Source organism: Lygodium microphyllum, chromosome 27 (assembly GCF_053477565.2).
Source record: "Lygodium microphyllum isolate KBCC chromosome 27, Lygodium_microphyllum_v1.1.10, whole genome shotgun sequence".
Taxonomy (NCBI): domain Eukaryota; kingdom Viridiplantae; phylum Streptophyta; class Polypodiopsida; order Schizaeales; family Lygodiaceae; genus Lygodium; species Lygodium microphyllum.
The window spans coordinates 71,822,292-71,840,873 of record NC_141161.1 but is presented as its reverse complement, the minus strand read 5'-3'; the positions used below and the strand labels follow the sequence as shown (position 1 = coordinate 71,840,873).

Below are 18,582 nucleotides of genomic sequence, written 5' to 3'. Positions count from 1 at the left end.
TTGTAAATCACATCAGCAACATCTCCTTGCTCTCTAACAACCTCCTCTCTCACAATGGCTGGAATAAACTCCACCAGTCCCTTTAAACGTTTTTCCCACTTGCACGGGCAAGTTTTGAAGTGGTAGCCTTCTAATCCCATTTTCCAACATTATTTAGCTTATTAAATTAATTTTCAGAATATTAATTTTAAAAATTAGTTTAAAAATTATTCTAATGTTTAGAAAAATTAATTTCACTAGCCAATAATTAAATTGGCGAGACCAATTTATCTTCCAAGTATCCTTGAGTAGTTATTGACCCCTAGATCAGCATTAATTAACTAATTAATGCCTAGTTTCTAATGTCACCAGTGACATTAGTTGCTAATAAATTGATCTAGGCCAAAATCTGACACTTGGTACCACCTAGTACTTGTGAGACATACCTTATTACAACTTTTGCCTTTGGCACCCATTGTATCCTCGGGGTCCTTGGCTTGTTACCGTGAAATAATTGCCATATGCATCAGATGTGCTAAACAACCTTGCTTAATCAAATGTTATCGACAAGATTAGAGTATCTCAAACTCCACGTCCTTGTGACACAAATCCCATTAGTGCACCCCGAGTCGTCAGCCATAATCATAACCCAATGTATATTTTGATTCTGCTTGACACATTCAAGCATGATCCACAACATTTTATGATGGTATTTGTTGTGGTGCAGGTTACTTGTACTTGAAGATTGTCCAACCCACAACTGGATTATGATTGAACTGTTTGTTAGACACTTCATTTGACATGCAAATGAACTAGGAGGATGCTAAATGAAAAAAAAAAATTGTCAGCTTGTGCATGGGGGGAATGTCAGCTGGAAAGAATGGCTAAGAAATAACTGCCTATGCAGGATTATATGTTTACAAAGGAAAACCCTGATTTTGATGGAGAATTAGGGTCTCAATGTTTGGACGATTGCTTTTAGGATTCAGAAACAGCTGGGAAATACCCTGAACGACCGCAATATGCTGATGCCAGCCCAGGAATGACTGAGATTTAAAGAAACAGGCCGTGTTGGGAGGAAGTGCAGCTACTGATGGAAGAAAATATGCAATGATGACATTTCTCAGCTATCAAATGCAATACGTGGCAACAAATATGTTTGCAAATTGGCTACCGGATTCTGCGAAAATGGTTTGGGAATTGGGTGAACTAAAGCTGGTTATGCAAGGGGCCAGGGTGGTTTTACAAATTGCATGAATAGGCTTCTTGTCACCAAGATGTGTTTTTCCAAGTTTAGGACTAAACATGTAATTAACTCCTAGCTCTTTGGACAAGCAAGACATTGTATAAGTTGTGTATGAAGTGCAAGTCCGTTAGCGGCAAGGCCCCAAACTTAAGTGTGAGCTAGAGATTATTTAATTAATCAATGTGCAGTTTCTAGGTGCACATTAAATAAGCTAAAGATTATTTAATTATTTAATGTGCAGTTTCTATGTGCACATTAAATAATATGGGGCATTTTAAACCTTAATCATGGCTGAAACCTCAGTTTTTGGTTAGTGGTTGCACCTTTTTGCTATTCATGGCAAGTTGCAACAAAGAGTGTAGTCATGGCTGTTCTCTTGTGGGTAGTATCTCTCACTTCTTCACTAGTGTGTATGCTTGCAAGATTGGAAGCACATGCATTTGCTTTGTGTAGGTTGAAAATTGTGATATGTATGTTGATTTCTTGGTCTAAGATTATCATGAAAGTAGTGAATAATGAGCTTCTCTTCTCATAGCATGATTCAATGCATCATCGTGTTCTTGTGTTACTGAGTTTCTCTTTGTCAGAGTGCAGTGATGCGGAAGCGTAGGACAAAGATTGAGAGAGAATGAACACACACAGAGAGAGAGAGAGAGAGAGAGAGAGAGAGAGAGAGAGAGAGTGTAAATGCAGAAAATCTGCAATTACCAATTGGATGACCTCGATCTCCATCAGCCCGAGCATAGTCTCTCTTAGCCAACAGATCTCAAGACCAGAATTTGAATGAAATGAATGCTGGAGTGTGCCACAAAACTGGCTATAAATAGCCAAAAAATAGGAAATACCAGCACCAGGTTGGTTGCATTAAATGCAGCCGACTGCTGTAAAATAATCAGAAAAACTGACCGACTGTACTGCGGACATATCCTCTGCCGTACTGTGCTGACGTGGCACTGCCGTACCTTGCTGACGTGTCCGTCTACCTATCCATGGGATGACTCTACTGCTAACACCCCCTCTCAGATCTTGGATGAGGTATCAGACTGAGGGATTTGGAATGCTGGCGAAGAAGAGCCTTGGGAAGCGCCTTCGCGAGCAAATCTGCAAGATTATCCTCCGTCTTGCAGTACTCCACATCAATGGTCCCATCTAGAAGCTTCTCCTGAATGAAGTGATATTGGATCTCAATGTGCTTCGTCCAGGCATGGAATATAGGATTTTGTACTAAGGCAATGCAACTCTCATTGTCGCACTGCATAAGAGTAGGACGAGTTCGGGGGCAGCCAAGCTCCTCCAACAATCTCCGAAGCCATACAACCTCACGTGTGGTGGAAGATGTAGCTCGATACTCGGCCTTAGTAGAAGAAAGGGCTACTGTGGACTGCTTCTTGCTACTCCAAGAGAAAACACCTGTACCCAAGGTAAAACAGTAGCCTGTAGTAGACCGGTGGTGGTCCACATCACCAACCCATTCCGAGTCACTCCGACCTGCAAGAACAAGATCTAAAGTATCTGAACTTGTTGGATAAGAAATCCCTAAGTTAGAGGTCCCCCTCAAATACCAAGGAATCCTCAGGGCAGCTTGCCAATGCACTTGTTGGGGTTCACTCATGAACCTTGCCAAAAGACCCACAACAAAACAAAGGTCAATACCAGTGTTGAAAAGCCAAATCAAGAACCCAATCAACTGACGGTAGCGGGAAGCATCCGTCACAGGAGAATTTGAGTGTGAAGTGGCCTTCCAGTTCGGATCCGTAGGAGTAGTAATGGTCTGACAAGTCTCCATCTTAAAAGTCACCAAGAGCTCCTGAATGTACCTTTGCTGAGAGAGGAAAATTCCCCTCTGAAACTGATAAATCTGGTGATCCAAGAAGAAATGAAGAAGCCTCAAATCCGTCATCTCGAATGTCTGATGTAAAGCTGTCTTGGTCTCTCGGACCTTCTGTGCATGATTCCCTGTCAGAATCAAATCATCAACATATAACACAAATAACACACGACCAACCTCGGAGTGTGCATATAAAGCTGTGAATTGGCCTTGGAGCGTCCATATCCCAACTTCAACTGAAGAAATGAGTTTATCTTTTCGTTCCATGCACTCGGAGCTTGCTTGAGGCCATACAAGGCCTTCTTCAACTTGTAGACTTTCCTATCCGAAGACCCAAAGCTAGAGATTGCTCAACATAGATCTCCTCTTGCAAATCACCATTGAGAAAGGCCTACTTCACATCCAACTGATAGAGAGAATAGTCGTCATATGAGCAGTGGGGGCAAAAGTATCATGGAAGTCAATGCTTGGGTGTTGAGCAAAACCTTTAGCAACAAGGCAAGCCTTGTGCTTGTCCAAAGAACCATCGCTAAGGTACTTAGTCTTGAAGATCCACTTGACACCAATCACCTTCTTGTGAGAGGGACGAGGCACAAGAGACCAAGTGCCATTCCTCTCAATAGCCTTCAACTCGGTTTCCATAGCCTTTCGCCAATGATTAGATTGCAAAGCCTCCTTCATTGAAGTGGGCTCATGATCTTGTATAACACGGGTCATCAAACAATAGTTAGAGCAAACAAGCTCCGTAGAATGTGCTTGGTTTCTTCGTGACCTTCACGGTCCATCCTGCGGTTCCCACTCCTCAGGGACCCCCTCGATCCATGAATCTCGGAGTGTGTCACGGGCCCAATGAGAAGGAGGACGAACCTCTCCCCGTCGCTTTCCATCTGCTGAAGACTCGAGTACATCCACTAGCGGAAGCTCCTCATGGGTGGCTGGTGGAAGAGAAGACTTTGAATTAGAAGAAGAATCTCTATCAAGAGGCTTTGGATCCAAAGAAACTATCTCGGGAGCCCAACTCTCCCCTGGATCTCCAAGGACGGGGTGCTCCTTACCCCTCGTAGTGGCCGGAACTTCCACAAACTGCACATCTCGGCTCGTGTAGACATTCCGCTTGATGGGATCAAACAGACGATAACCTTGGGATTGGGAGTTGTAGCCAACAAAAACTTGTCGTCGGGAAGCTGCCTTGAACTTGTCATGTTGCATCTTCGGGATATGCACATAGGCGTTACACCCAAAGATCCTAAAATAAGAGACATCAGGCTTAGTCCCAAAGTAAGCCTCAAAAGGTGTCATCTTGTCAATGGCCGAAGTGGAAGATCGATTGAGGACGTGAACTGTGGTAGCCAGTGCCTCGGCCCACAAAAACTGAGGTGTCTGTTGGTGCTCCATCATGGTGCGCGCCATCTCGATCACACTTTGGTTCTTCCGCTCCAAAATGCTATTCTCTTGAGTGTTGGTGTCAATAAACTCTTGGTGAATGTCCCTATCTGCACAAAAACGAGCAAACTCATTAGACATAAATTCACCTCCCTTGTTTGAACGCAAGTTTTTCAGCCGTCGACCAGATTGGTTCTCCTAAAAAAGAAGCCAAACCTTGAAGTGAGAGAAAGCCTCCGACTTCAAAGTCAAGAAATAGGCCCATGTCATCTTGCTGTAGTCATCTACGATCAACATGAAGTACAAGCTTCCCTTCAGGGACTCGGTCCTCATCGGGCCACAAAGATCTGTAGATACAAGCTCCATGGGTGCAGTAGACCGCCTTGAAGCTTTGTTGGGAATCGCATCCCACTGCAATTTTCCACGAATGCAGGAGACACATGGTTGATGGCTCACCACTATATCGGGCAAACCTCGGACAAATGATCCTCTTGATGTCTTTCGAAGGTACTCATAGTTCAAGTGGCCAAACAGAGCATGCCATGGTGCGGATTGTGTCTGAGAGGTAAGAAGAAGAGAAGTAAGAGCTGTAGAAGACTTCAATTTGTAGATGCCATTCTTCTCATACCTTGTAGAGAGAACATTCCTCGATCCAAGATCAAGGACTCGAATAGTATCACTGTCAAACTCCACCAAGAGGCCAAGAGCACAAATCTTATGGACCGAAAGTAAATGATACCCCAAGTCTGGCACATGCAACACCTCAGAAGTGTAGGTACCACCACGTCCATTTGGAATCAGCTGCATCTCACCCCGCACAGCAATCTACATCAAAGAGCTGTTGCCAATGAGAATTTGCCCACACAAAGGTTGCAAATGGGCAACACCAACGGAGGAAGGAGTCATGTGCCGTGAGGCACTACTGTGCGCACAATCCACTCTCGAGTCTAGGGAGTTGTCATTGTAGCATCAGAAGTCTTCGATGTAGAGTCCTCAATGACTGTTAAATGTAGAAAAGCAGCTGATGAGGGTGCAGCCACCGGTCTAGAATCCTTCGTGTCCTTCTTCTTAGTGTCGTTCTTGTCTTTGTCGGGGCAATCCTTTTTCTAGTGACCGATCTTACCACAAATATGGCAAGTCGATTCCTTCTCCTCGTCGTTCTTGGATTTGTTGTCCTTCGTCTTTTGGTCGTTCCCCTTCTTCTGAGAGGCTTGACTAACCAAAGCCTCCGATTTGGAAGAATTCTATCCCTTCAACTGTTCCTCTTGGTCCAAGATCATAGGAACCAACTCTTTCCACTGAAGAGTCGATTCCCGCCTTGATGCAATAAGAGCGGAATAGAAAGTACCGAATCGTGGCGGCAATTGGGACAATAAAGTGATTGCCATGTCTTTTGAGGAAATAGGCTTCCCTACAGTTTGAACTTGCATTTGAAGCTGCCGAAGCTTGTTGATGTGTTCTCGAAGCAAAGAAGACTTATTCACGGACAAGGTCCGCATCTGCACCTCCAAAGAAACCCTCTTCATCAAGGTCATTTGGTTGTACATCTGGTCAAGCTCCAGCCATATCTCTCGAGCCACCGTCAAGTGCTCGATGTGAGCTATCACGATTGTAGTGCAAGACAGAAAAAGAAAAGAACGAATCTTGGCATTCAGTTTGTCCCAATGAGACTGGGCCTTGGTCAACTCCGCACGAGCATTGGAAGAGAGTTTGGACTCATCTAGCACCGAGGGTCGATTAATCTCCTCCAATACAAGCTCCTCCAGATCATAGGACTCTAGAATGGCCAACATCATTACCCGTCAAATGCGTTAATTGTTACCATCAAGCTTCTGATCCGATGGAAGAGCTGGTAGAACAGGCACCTTCCTATCCATGATCGTTTGGAACTCCAAATCAGCCTTTGTAGACATGTTCACTTGCAATGCTTGCACAAACACAAAATCAGCCCCCTTTGATTGTGTAAATGCAGCCTGTTAGGGCTGGTTCCTCCGCTGCCCGAACTTCTTCACCCACTGAAGGCGATGAAAAGGTAAAATCTGTAGTGGAAAGCTTAAAACGCAGCCTTCCTCCCCTTCGAACGGCAATAACCTGCAGCAAACTCAACAGTTAGACTCCTTTCCCGCATGCCCACGCTCGCTTCAGCCTTGATCTAATGCGCAGTCCTCCAGCTTGCCCTCGAATCCTGGAAACACAGCCTTGTGTCATGCTGAAATCTCCTCTTTAGGTAGGTTCAACCTCAGTCAGTCCATCTTCACCGCTCTGATACCATGTCAGAGTGCAGCGATGCGGAAGCGTAGGACAAAGACTGAGAGAGAATGAACACACAGAGAGAGAGAGAGAGAGAGAGAGAGAGAGAGAGAGAGAGAGAGAGAGAGAGAGAGAGAGAGAGAGAGGAGATAGTGTAAACACAGAAAATCTGCAGTGTAGTATGTTGAATAAGAGTGCAGAAATATACATGGGAGTAGAGGAAATATCTGCGTGTGTCTCTGACTTGATGACCTCGATCTCCGTCAGCCCGAGCACAATCTGTCTTAGCCAACGGATCTCAAGACCAGAATCTAATGAAATGAATGCTGGAGTGTGCCACAAACTGGCTATAAATAGACAAAAAATAGGAAATACCAGCACCAGGTCGGCTGCATTAAATGCAGCCGACTGCAGTAAATTAATCAGAAAAACTGTCCGACTGTATAGCTGATGTGCCCTCTGCCGTACTGTGCTGCATGGCACTGCCTTACCTTGTTGACGTGTCCGATTGCCTGTCCAGGGGATGACTCTACCACTAACACTCTTCTCTCTCAGTGTTTGCCTACACACTCCGTGTTACTTGTGTAAAACTTACTGTCTTTGCACCGTGGCTTATTTTGAGATGGTATCAAAGAATTCTTGTTATTTTGACACAAGATACTATCTACAATCAATGCCATGAATAATGTGGTTGGGCAAACACAAATTAGACCATCAACTATTAAGAGTAGGTTCAATTTGAAGGGAAGCAAGCATTGCTTTGTTAGATCAATATTGTTATTGACATGCAAGTTTCTCAAGCAATCAAGGATTAACTTGGATGTAAATGATACATAAGAGGAATACCCAAAACCAAGAGTCATTAAACTCTATGAGAAAGTATAGTGATTTTAAAGGTGGTTTTCTGCATTTAAAAAGAAGGGTTAGATGACCATCAGATGCCATTTGTGGTAGGCTTACTCCAAATATTGCATTGTGTTGTGTGAGAAGCTCTGTAGGAAGATAAAGCAAGTGAAATATCTACTTAATTGTGGCTAATTAAGGCAATTAGTTTTCCTTGCTTTTCTCTAGTTTCTCTTGTTTAGAAGGACGTTACATTCTTAGCAATTATTGGGCCTTCAACTTGATAACTATGAAGAATTTGATACTTTTGAATGACAAGGTGGCCTAAAAAAATTCTTTTGGTCTTGATAAAATTTTGGTGTTTCCTTTTGGATTGACCAATACAATAGTTGCCTTCAATAGAATGTATGGAACACACCTTTTGTGAGACACTAGATTTTAATTGCACAACTCAAGAGAAAGATAAGAGAACCCATAGGTAGAACCAATCCTCCAATCTACATCTATAATTGGGAAATACAAGGTATGGCTTTGAGAGCCCAAGGTGTGTGCTATCAATCATACTCTCATACTTTGTATGAGTAGAGCACATCCTTGCCCAATCTAGGATGCTCATGATCAACCTTCACTCAATCTTGCACGACTACAAACACTCCAATTTGCGTGCGGCACTCTTCAAAACACTCACTCATGCTCAATCTTTTCCCACTTGTGACCTTGCTAATGATTTGTTGAGAGGTCTTGATCAGTCTCAGATTAGATCTTGTTGAGAAGAAGAGAGGACTCAATGTTCATGACACCAATTCCTCAATTAAGGACCAAGGATTGCTTGAAATGGCCTAAAACTCTTGAAATAAATTTACAAAGTAGGCCAATCATTTTGGATGATTATGAGTTGGCCAAATCATTCAATCTTACTTTTTGACCATTACAATGGCTATCTAGGGCCAATTTAAATGTCTAGAACTTTGACCAATTATGTATGTATGGTCTAGATTCATTTCCGACTCTTTTTGTTGCCGAAAATTGCTTATTTTGGAAAGGAAAATGCTGCCATATCATGTATGCATTATATTCTCCCCATTAGAACTATTCATGTGCTGAGCTCCACTACACCGATTTGAATCTATGAATGTTCAGTGAGCCTCTTTGAAGGTGATTGCAATGCTTTAGCCCATGGAAACTAATAGTTGAAGTTCTTATTGTTGGCTTCTCTTTGGAGGCGTCCTTGCTCTTGAGTACTTGTCAATGCCACCATAAAGTAACCACCATGACCAAATTACCAGCCATAGATGTGGCATGCCAAGTAAGCAACTCCATGCTTGAGCTTGTCTAGAATCAGCTTCAATATATGAGAACTCCATCCATGCGATATTAATAACTAGATGCCACAAAGAAGCCTCACGACCATCAACTTGAAATTACCCAATTGGGTAAGATGCTGAGGTCCACTCTTGATAGATGCTTGCAATTGTGGACTAAAGAATTCCACCTCCAAGGCATACACTTTGTTTTGTTGACACTCCTTTTGTGGCTAGTACAAACAAAGCTTGGTTGTGTCCCCCACTAGGCTAAGTGTACTCTTCGAAAAGCAATCGACTTCATGTATCTCTATAAGAGTTGTAAATTCCATAGTAATGTCCTTGCAAACATCATAATTCTAGTGAACAAGCTGATTCTCTAGCCCAACAAATCCATCTCATAGGCAATTCTTTGCTGAAGAAGAGCCATATTGCAACACCTTGAATCCCATATTGTTGACACATTATTGTCCAACCCACCTCCTATATGGGTGCATGTATGATGACATAACTTGGACTGAAACTCTGAAGTGTTGCTTTCATTGCGACAACTCTAGGCTCCAACCTGAACCATAATGATACCACAACCATACATCTTGTAGCTTGTGGATTTCAAATTTGGTGTTGCATCTTGTAATTAGTAGAATTTGATGTCAAGTCACTATCACTTTTGTGAACTGACCAATGGCATAGTCCTATTGGTTTCAGTGAGGACACTCATGAGATGCACTTTCTCTTGTATTTGAAAGACCTGAAATCCTTCTGCAAACATTGTGTCATATCATGAGCAATTGTCTTCATATGAGTCCATTTCACTACCCTTGGACTCACCCTTTGCTTTGGTTTTTGTTGTAGCACATTGGTTAGACTATTCAGCCCTTCTTGTGCTTTTCTTACCTTTCAAAGGTTGTAGCCAATCGCATAGCCCTCTCCAAGGAATCTGAATACTACACCTCCAGATTAGTTAAAATAGACATATGCAAGCTATCCACAAGTTTGAAAATCATCATATCATCTGAGATAGAGAAAGAATATATGAGTAGGAATTTGGTGAAGTGTGTGAAGTATGAAACACTCTTTCCTTCGTTGTAGCTTGTAGTCTGTTGGAGCAAAATGGCAAGGAACAATTGAGAACAACTTGGCCCGAATGCTCACTGCATGGGTCTTGAGGTATGACTCCCACCAAAGACTTACACAAATCTTGAATCCCTCTGTTGTTACATGTAGACAAGGACACTGTCCACCCCCTTCATCCAAGTGTAGATAAGCTTCCCATCGCTTGCTGTTGAACGTCGGGATGGTAAGTTGCTTCGCTGTTGCGTCGTGTTCCTTTTTGTCGAGAGAGTATTTGAGACCCATTGCATTTGTAGGGTGCCCTCTCATGATTTGCGATTGAGGGAATGTGAGAATGCTTGGGGTGGCCTGAATAGCCCCCTTGCAAAAATGGCGAAACACGCAAAGGAGTCGGTGAGCATTCTTGCTTGGTTCCTCCACATACACCAGGAGGGGAACCATCCTTAGCCCTGCTAAATGCCTTCTTGGCATTGAATGCCTAAAATCCGAAACCATCAAATGCTTGAGGCAATTCAATGTGCATGCCATGCGCCATCCTAGGTTTATGGCCTCTCCTTAATGCTAAGAGATTGTCAACCTAGAAGAATACAATGTGATCAACCTTCATTCATCTCCCAAGGCCATCCTTGCCCAAATCAGGTCATTTGTGATAGGTCATGATCAACCTTCACTCATCTCCCGCAACCACAAACAGTTACTTGTTCATGCTCTTGCCTTCCCACAGTTGTGAACTAATCAATGGCTTACAAGGAGCAGCTGTTGATCACTCTAGATGGGATCTTTTTGAGGATAGAGGAATCCATGTTGATGATATTGATTCTTCAACCAAGGACCAAACGTTGCTTGGAATAGCTCAAAACTCTTGCGATCAGTTATGATCATCCTTCACTTGTCTCCTGCAACCATGAACAGTCCAGTTTGCGCTCCTCAAACCACTCCCTCAGGCTTGCACCTTCCCGTACTTGTGGTCTTGTCAGTGACTTGCTAGGCGAAGGTATCAACCACTCTAGATCAGATCTTGTTGAGGAGGAGAGAGGACTCAATGTTGACGATATTGATTCCTCAATTGCAGGATGTACAAATAACAGGAACTTATTTAAGTGGAGAAGTTGTACTCCTTTTTGATTGTTGTATTGTGTACTTATCAGGTGTGAACCATGAAATAGTTATTTTTTTCTGTAAGCTTGTGTTCACAGCTTGAGTCCATTAGCATCATGGCCTGGTGGTATTTCTCCCTTTTCACAAGTTCATTATATATGAGCTACTCAATCTATCTTTTCTAACTTGTACAAGTTATGTCTGGGATTTTGATTGTCTTTCTGAAATGAAACACTTATGACTTGTGTTCTCTGTCCATATTGAAAGTCAGATCCTTAGATGATAGATACTAACTAAATGTTTTGACACTTTTCAGGCAAAAGTACCTTACTAAATCATCTATTTGGAACCAATTTTAGAGAAATGGATGCATTTAAAGGAAGGTGTGTTATATCGTCAAGTTTACTTTTGTGGGCATTTGTGTCTCTGTTTGTTGCTTTTACCTCTGGTTAATTTTGTTATTCCCATGATAACAGAAGCCAAACAACGCAAGGAATTTGGCTTGCAAGGGCTGTGGATATCCATCCATTGACTCTTGTTATGGATCTTGAAGGCACAGATGGACGTGAAAGAGGAGAGGTAAATATTTGCTCACTTTTAGTTTTTTGTAGTATACCTAGTTGAACTTGATACATGTGTGTATAGATGCATATCTTGTGGATGCATGCTTATAAACAGGTGCACAGACAGAATGGATGCAAGTATGATTTAGGCATGCATATCTCCACATTAGGTATGCATAAAAAAATAGGCACAAGGGATGGAATACCAGTTCATTTTCATGTAGACATAATTAACATTGAGCAACCCCTCTAAACATGCATGGATTCAACATGGAGAATATTTGTGCGTAACTTGATGAGTGTATCAAATTACCCTTTTTAATCTCACCTAGTTGACCCCTTTGTGTTTGTGACATCGAGCTAAGTGTGTAACATGGGAATAAAGTTGACTGTCAAACTATCTTTCTTGCAAGCTTGCATGCATCTGATGAGCATCTGAAGGACTGCTCTTTGTTCAGGATGAGACTGCGTTTGAGAAGCAGAGTGCATTGTTTGCGTTGGCTGTCTCGGACATTGTGCTGATAAACATGTAAGTTCAGGTGTGTCGTGATAAACAATTTTTGCTTAGATGACTCTTATCTCTTCTCCATGAAAATTGGTGCTACTATTGTGTTTATAATGCTAACAGGTGGTGCCATGACATTGGTCGTGAACAAGCAGCTAACAAGCCACTTTTGAAAACTGTTTTCCAGGTCTGGTTACATTTTTTAAACCTTTCAAATACACAACAATCAAAATCTTCCAATGGTTCTTGCATTTTGTAACTTCTGGAATTGAGCTAGCACTGTTTTCCAGGTGATGATGCGGCTGTTTACTCCTAGGAAATCTACTTTGCTTTTTGTAATTCGAGATAAGACCAAGGTACTTGACGATTAATGGTCTACTAGCTGGCTAAATTTCAAATAAGTAGTTCCTGGGACTATCTTTGAGAAGCTCATAGTTTTTCACTGAATTAGACTCCATTGGAGGTTTTGGAACGCATTTTGCGGGAAGATGTGCAGAAGGTGAGATATGTGTGTGATTATCTGATCATACCTGCTGTGGCTTCTGACTTGCAATGTTCTATTGGAAACTAAAGAAAAGCATTGTTACAGATTTGGGACTCAGTACCAAAGCCGACAAAACACAAAGATACTCCGCTTAGCGAATTTTTCAATGTGAGGTTCTTTCCTTGTTGCATATGGGCACATTTTGCTTTTGTTCATTTTCTGGACAGAAAAAATCGAGGTGTTCTGAAGCTGGAAATTTTTGTTTGATTAGGTGGAAGTTACTGCCCTGTCTAGCTATGAAGAAAAGGAAGAACAGTTCATAGAGCAAGTAAGGTTCAAGGCTTTTCCATTTTATTCTAAACAGTCATTGCTGACAAGTAGATGGGTTCAATGAGTTAATCACTTGTCTTTGTACAGGTGTCTGAACTACGCCAATGCTTCATGAACTCAATTGCACCAGGTGGCCTTGCTGGAGACAGACGGGCTGTTGTGCCAGGGTCAGGGTTTCCTTTTAGTACACGCGAGATATGGAAAATCATTAAGGAGAACAAAGATTTAGACTTGCCAGCTCACAAGGTCAAATTGGTTTGCTTTGAAGAAAAGATCTGTGTGTTTTGAGGCCGTTGCTTATTGCCTTTCTGGTTTGCATTGTTCTCTCTCAAAACTGGGAATCTTTTGAGTCTACAGGTTATGGTTGCCACTGTACGATGTGAAGAAATTGCAAATGAGAAGTTGATGCAATTGGCATCAGATAAGGTACTTGCAGACTTTGTTTATTATATGACTGATAACATGGCATTCCTTGCAAAGTCGTGGAAGCTTATGGATATGCTATAGCAGGTTGAACTGTCAGAGTTGAACAGAATATTCTTTCTGTTGTTTCCTGCTTTATCATGAACTGTAGGGAGTGGTAATTGAGTGGAGTGTCCAAGAAAAAGTGCTTGTGATTACTTCCTTCTTTCTTTTTGGGATTTTTCTTATTCTTATCAGAACTATTTTCTGCTCAAATACAATGACAGTTCATAACATCTGATGAGATAAAATGTGATCCAAATGAGCATGCATTTGATGTCTGTCATGTATGAGACCAAGGTATGCAAGGACAATAAAACAATTCTCCACAATTCACATTGATAAGTCCTTGTTTGAATAGTTCTAGTTTTGTCCTGTTCCCCCTATTAATACATCTTAGTAAGTGTGTTATGATGAAGCTCATATGATTCTAAACATTGCGAACACAAATCTAATTGTTGATAGAGGCCTAGAATTGAGAGCCTATGCAATTATTTAACTATATGACCCCTTTTTTAAGGATGTGTTGAATGTTCTGATCTTTCAAGCCCTTGGATCAAGACTCTTATTTTCATAAAAGTTAGTGAGCCTTAATTAGAGGAGGAGAGTAGGTTGCATGGAGGTGTTATATCCTTGGGCATTCGGATGAGCGCTAGTAGCATTGGTCACAGTGGTTATGAAGTGACTTAGTGTGAATGCACTAAGGACACATCAAGGTTAGGGCAGTCGGGTCTTATTTATAGGACTCAAGGTCTAATTGTGAGATTATTGTGTGATCACCACTCTTGGACTCTTGGTGCGTTGGATGACACACTCATACATTGGGATGGCGTGGGCTAGTGATATGGGACACCAATCCTTGGAATGTGGTTGTGACTTGGAGTGCTACTAGCTTGTAGGCTCGGGGTGTGATTTTGTTTGGCTTTGGTTGGGAGGTGAGCTTAATGTCTAGTTCCTTTTATTTTTGGATATGGCTTGTGTTGTGTCTCGTGTGTGTAGGTTGGATTCTAGGGGGACATTTCATTGTTGGTATTAGAGTGCCAACTTGCAATTGGACGCAAGATTCGAAGATGTATACAAAATCACTTTTGCTCACAGAATCGCGATGGTTCACGTTTGACAAATACGTGTTTTATCTCTTTTAGGGTGGTATGGGATATTGCTAGTTAGAGGGACATGCACGAGGTACATGTGTTGCGAGCAGTGCGTACGACACTGTATGTTTCTTATCTAGTACTTGTGCTTGGGTTTTTGTGTTGCGGTGATGCGTATGCATCGAGTATTTGATGTTAATGTTATCACTAAATTAAATGCTAATGTAACACATACTTAATATTAATGCTATTATTAATTTTAATGGTAATGTACAATTAAATATCATTGTGTTTTAAGTACTTAATATTTACATTGATGTTACAATTAATCCTAATATTGACTAACATTCAATTTTGAATTTGTTATGTCAAGGGGAAAGAGAAAATGTTTTTGATGTGGAGGAGAGAGAAAGACAAAATGATGATGAGAGAGAGAGAGAGAGAGAGAGAGAGAGAGAGAGAGAGAGAGAGAGAGAGAGAGAGTATTTTCTATTGACAAAAAAGAGTTTTGTTGAAGAGAGAGCAAGTCTTCGTTTTTTCTCTTGAGAAGAGTTGTTGCTTTCTTTGCGGAGAGAGAGAGAGAGAGAGAGAGAGAGAGAGAGAGAGAGAGAGAGAGAGAGAGAGAGAGAGAGAGAGAGAGAGAGAGAGAGAGAGAGAGTTATATTAACGTCTTCTAAAGACCAAAACTGGCCTATGAGACAAACTGTGATACAACTGATGAGGTCCAGCTATCCAAAATAAAAGTGTTGAATGAAAAGCTAAAAACTGGAAACTGAAAATACGGTGCTGAGAGAGAGAGAGAGAGAGAGAGAGAGAGAGAGAGAGAGAGAGAGAGAGTTATACAGTCTAAGGTTAGGCGGCCTAAGGCGGTGATTGTGGATAAGGTGGGGGGGAGGCAACCATGAACTAGGTATGGAGATGTGAGTGTGCACACTGCTATGTGGACACTCAATGGAGTAGTGTGGATTGATCTCCAAGGGGAGAGAGGGGTGTTGTTTGTGTCGAGGGTTGGCCGAATCATTAAAATATGTTTCCTTTCGTGGCTTGTGGAGGCCACAATTAGAAGAATAAGAAGGAAGAAGTATGAGTTGAAGGCTTGTCATATTTTTTCTCATTCTTTTCTTCTCATAAACCATCTCTTAAATCTTTGATGCTTTAGAAAGTTGGTTCCTTGCTTCCTTTTATTAAAAAAAAAGGATTGTTCAGATTTGCATTTAATGCACTTAGCTTTTTTCAACCCCAAACACATGCACGGGCAACGTTTCAAAGTGTATTTTTCCATTAAATGTGATGGAGATTTATCACTAGTGGTGACTCTCCAAGCTCAAATCAAGGACATGCAATGAAAATTACCCGAGATGCGTATTCCTTATTTTCCGTTTGTGCTATTAAATTAGAATAATGAAAGCAACAACTTTAAAAAAACAATGTATACCTCAATGATAGCTTGCCGAATGTGGTGGTAGATGAATGTGCCGATCGCTTTGCTTCCCCTCTTAATGTCTACGACCCACAAAAAATATGTGTCGAGTGGACATGAAATGAGTATGTTGATGATGCCCTGTTTCTTATGGTCCTTCCATCCGTCGGTGAGAATGGAGCAATCGTATATTGTTTGTGCGGCTAGAATAAGATCAAGGGCTCTATCAATTCTCTCCTCTTTGTCAATCTTCTTCATCCTCATATCATTGTATGTAACATCGCTCCATTCTTCACATGGGCCCACATTGGTGATGGTTTTCACCATCTTTCTCCATTGCTCATGCTTTAGGACATTGAATGCAAGATTGCACTTGATCACTATGCGTGCAATCTCGATGTCCCTTTATTGTTGCCTTTCTCTAAGAAAGGCAAAATCAAGCATATGATCGAGAGTTTGAGAGAGAGTTTGAGAGAGAGAGAGAGAGAGAGAGAGAGAGAGAGAGAGAGAGAGAGAGAGAGGATTCCATCTCCGGTGTGGCATGAGCCTCCAATCTTTGCCTTTTGCCAATGGTGGAGCGAGAAGCAGATGTGGAGTCAACTCCACCAATGGTGGAGGCCTTACTTGGATCGGTTGAAGATACGTCTACATTTGAGGCTTACTTACAAGTAGATATATGTGTGGGTGCCATTGCCGATGTACCACTTTCTCCTCCTCTAGTGGAACCCCCTCTCATCTTGGTGAGAATCTTGTCTACAATGTGTTGAGGGATTGCATTGCATGTGGTAACTTGTCCCCTCGTCTTGGAAAGATGTTGAAGAAGTTGGGTTGTGCCACTTGTGTAGCACTTTCCACAATACTTGCATGTCCAATGGTGGGAGTTGGACTTCTTTGTGTCCTTCTCCACATGGATGGCATGCAAGATGAAGGCCTCATGCTTCTCGTGTGTCATGATGCTGAGGTGTCGAGGCAAGGCCCGATGGAGAGGGGAGGGTCGAGACTCGTCACTTCGATCATAATGATCCTTGAAGAGGGGGGGGATGGGAGGAAGAGGAGAGAGCGAGAGGTTTAGAGGCTTGAAGAGGGATAGGGTGGGGAGATGATGCTTGAAGAGGGAGGGGATGGGAGGTTGATGCTTGCAGATAAGAGGGAGGGGATGAGCCTCGAGGAGACATGAGCGCAGGCAATGATGAATGGATGGTGAGGTTTGAGACACGAGGACAAAGGTACATAGGTTTGGGTGCAGCAAATGGGACAAGCTAGTTGGTATGTCTTATGACCTATGTAATTGAAACTAGCCTTCTTTCTTGAAGAGGGTGGTAATGACTTGATTAATCAACAATATAGCAAGTAATTAATTACATAAAACTGAAATGTGCAATTTACCACTCAATCTTGGATAATGGATATTCGGTTAGCAGTAAAACTGGTGCCTCTTGTGGTATTTCTTTAACTTGTTTTCCAATTTGGATGGAATACAATGAGATTCCTCGAATCTCCTTTGCTCTCCAATTGCCTCTTGTTGTCAAGAATGACCAGCAAGCCTTCAAACCAAATTGCCCCTTGGTTTGCTTAGGGATTAGCCTTCAATTGTGTTATTTGGGTGACGAATGTAGCCCCAAATGTTCGCTAGCTGAATGGTCACTTGAATCTCCTGGAATTGCTTCAATTTTAGTGATTGAAATTCAAGTCTCTAGGCCTTAATTCTGAGCACACTTCTTGAGGTGGCTGTCAAGCCCTGATTTTGGATATAAATTAGGGTATATAGTAGAGATTAGTGAAAAATTTCACCTCCAAGGGCTGGTCTTGTTGGAATTTGCTGAGGAAGGATGGGAATAGGCTGAAAGATGAGAGAGAATGTTGAAGAGAGAAAATTCTGATTTAGTGGTGTTCCTATTTTTGGGGGGGCAGGGGGGGGGGGAGCTGATTTGATATGAGAGTCTTCTGATTGGTTTTGTGTGGATGTTTGGAAGGAGGGGAAGAAACATAGATAACTGAAGTATTAAATCCAAAAAAGGATCAAGTTTGACAACTCAAAAATAGAGTTCCTTGTTTGCTGTACTTGACAAGGGGACAGGTTGGGACAGTTGGATGGGGAGACAGCTGTTGGGGGTGGGATATGAGATGTCCCCCATCCCATTTTGGCAAACCCCTCCGTTATCGGATTTCTTTGGGACTGTGTCCCAGGGGGGACCGGGATGCCTACCCCCTGTTACTATGGTTCCAGTTGCCATACCTGTTTTGCATCCTATGTAGCTCTATCAGTGTGGATTCTTTGCAGGATTTTAATGCCCTAGATATTATTGACTACCTGGGAATGTTGGTAATGGTTGGTTCTTTCTGCTCCACTTCCTGGTCTATGTCTCTCAGTAGTCATAGGTAATGGCAGATACTGATGGTCCTCATTCCAGTTCTAATACTTTTTTTGCGTCCCATGTGGCTGTGTCTGTGTGTACATTCTTTGAATAAATTTGGATTCTCTGCACTTTCATGATTGGGTGAAGATTGGGAAATCCTTTTAGCTTTAGTCTTCAAATTGTGTTATTGAAAGAAAATAGTGACAGTTGAAATGCTTCCCTTCTTTAGTCTTTAAATTGTCTTATTGAAAGAAAATAGTGACAGTTGAAATGCTTCACCACATTATGAAATAAGATTTGATCTATTTCTAAGTATCTCCATCGATTTTGTTGTTACTGTTGTGTTTAGCTTATGAGTCTCTGAA

The 18,582-nt window shown here is 42.0% G+C and overlaps 1 protein-coding gene across 1 annotated transcript in view; it reads left to right on the top strand.

Annotated features, from left to right (window-relative positions):
- The window catches only part of LOC148012457 (protein ROOT HAIR DEFECTIVE 3-like), a 61,115-nt gene that overhangs the window by 25,409 nt on the left and 17,124 nt on the right, over window positions 1-18,582 (top strand). Inside the window, exons 3-12 of the mRNA XM_087669630.1 lie at window positions 11,319-11,385; window positions 11,479-11,581; window positions 12,024-12,094; window positions 12,194-12,257; window positions 12,361-12,426; window positions 12,522-12,569; window positions 12,660-12,722; window positions 12,826-12,882; window positions 12,972-13,130; window positions 13,242-13,310. Coding sequence (XP_087525756.1) covers window positions 11,319-11,385; window positions 11,479-11,581; window positions 12,024-12,094; window positions 12,194-12,257; window positions 12,361-12,426; window positions 12,522-12,569; window positions 12,660-12,722; window positions 12,826-12,882; window positions 12,972-13,130; window positions 13,242-13,310 — 767 coding nt within the window. The remainder of the gene's footprint in view (window positions 1-11,318; window positions 11,386-11,478; window positions 11,582-12,023; window positions 12,095-12,193; window positions 12,258-12,360; window positions 12,427-12,521; window positions 12,570-12,659; window positions 12,723-12,825; window positions 12,883-12,971; window positions 13,131-13,241; window positions 13,311-18,582) is intronic.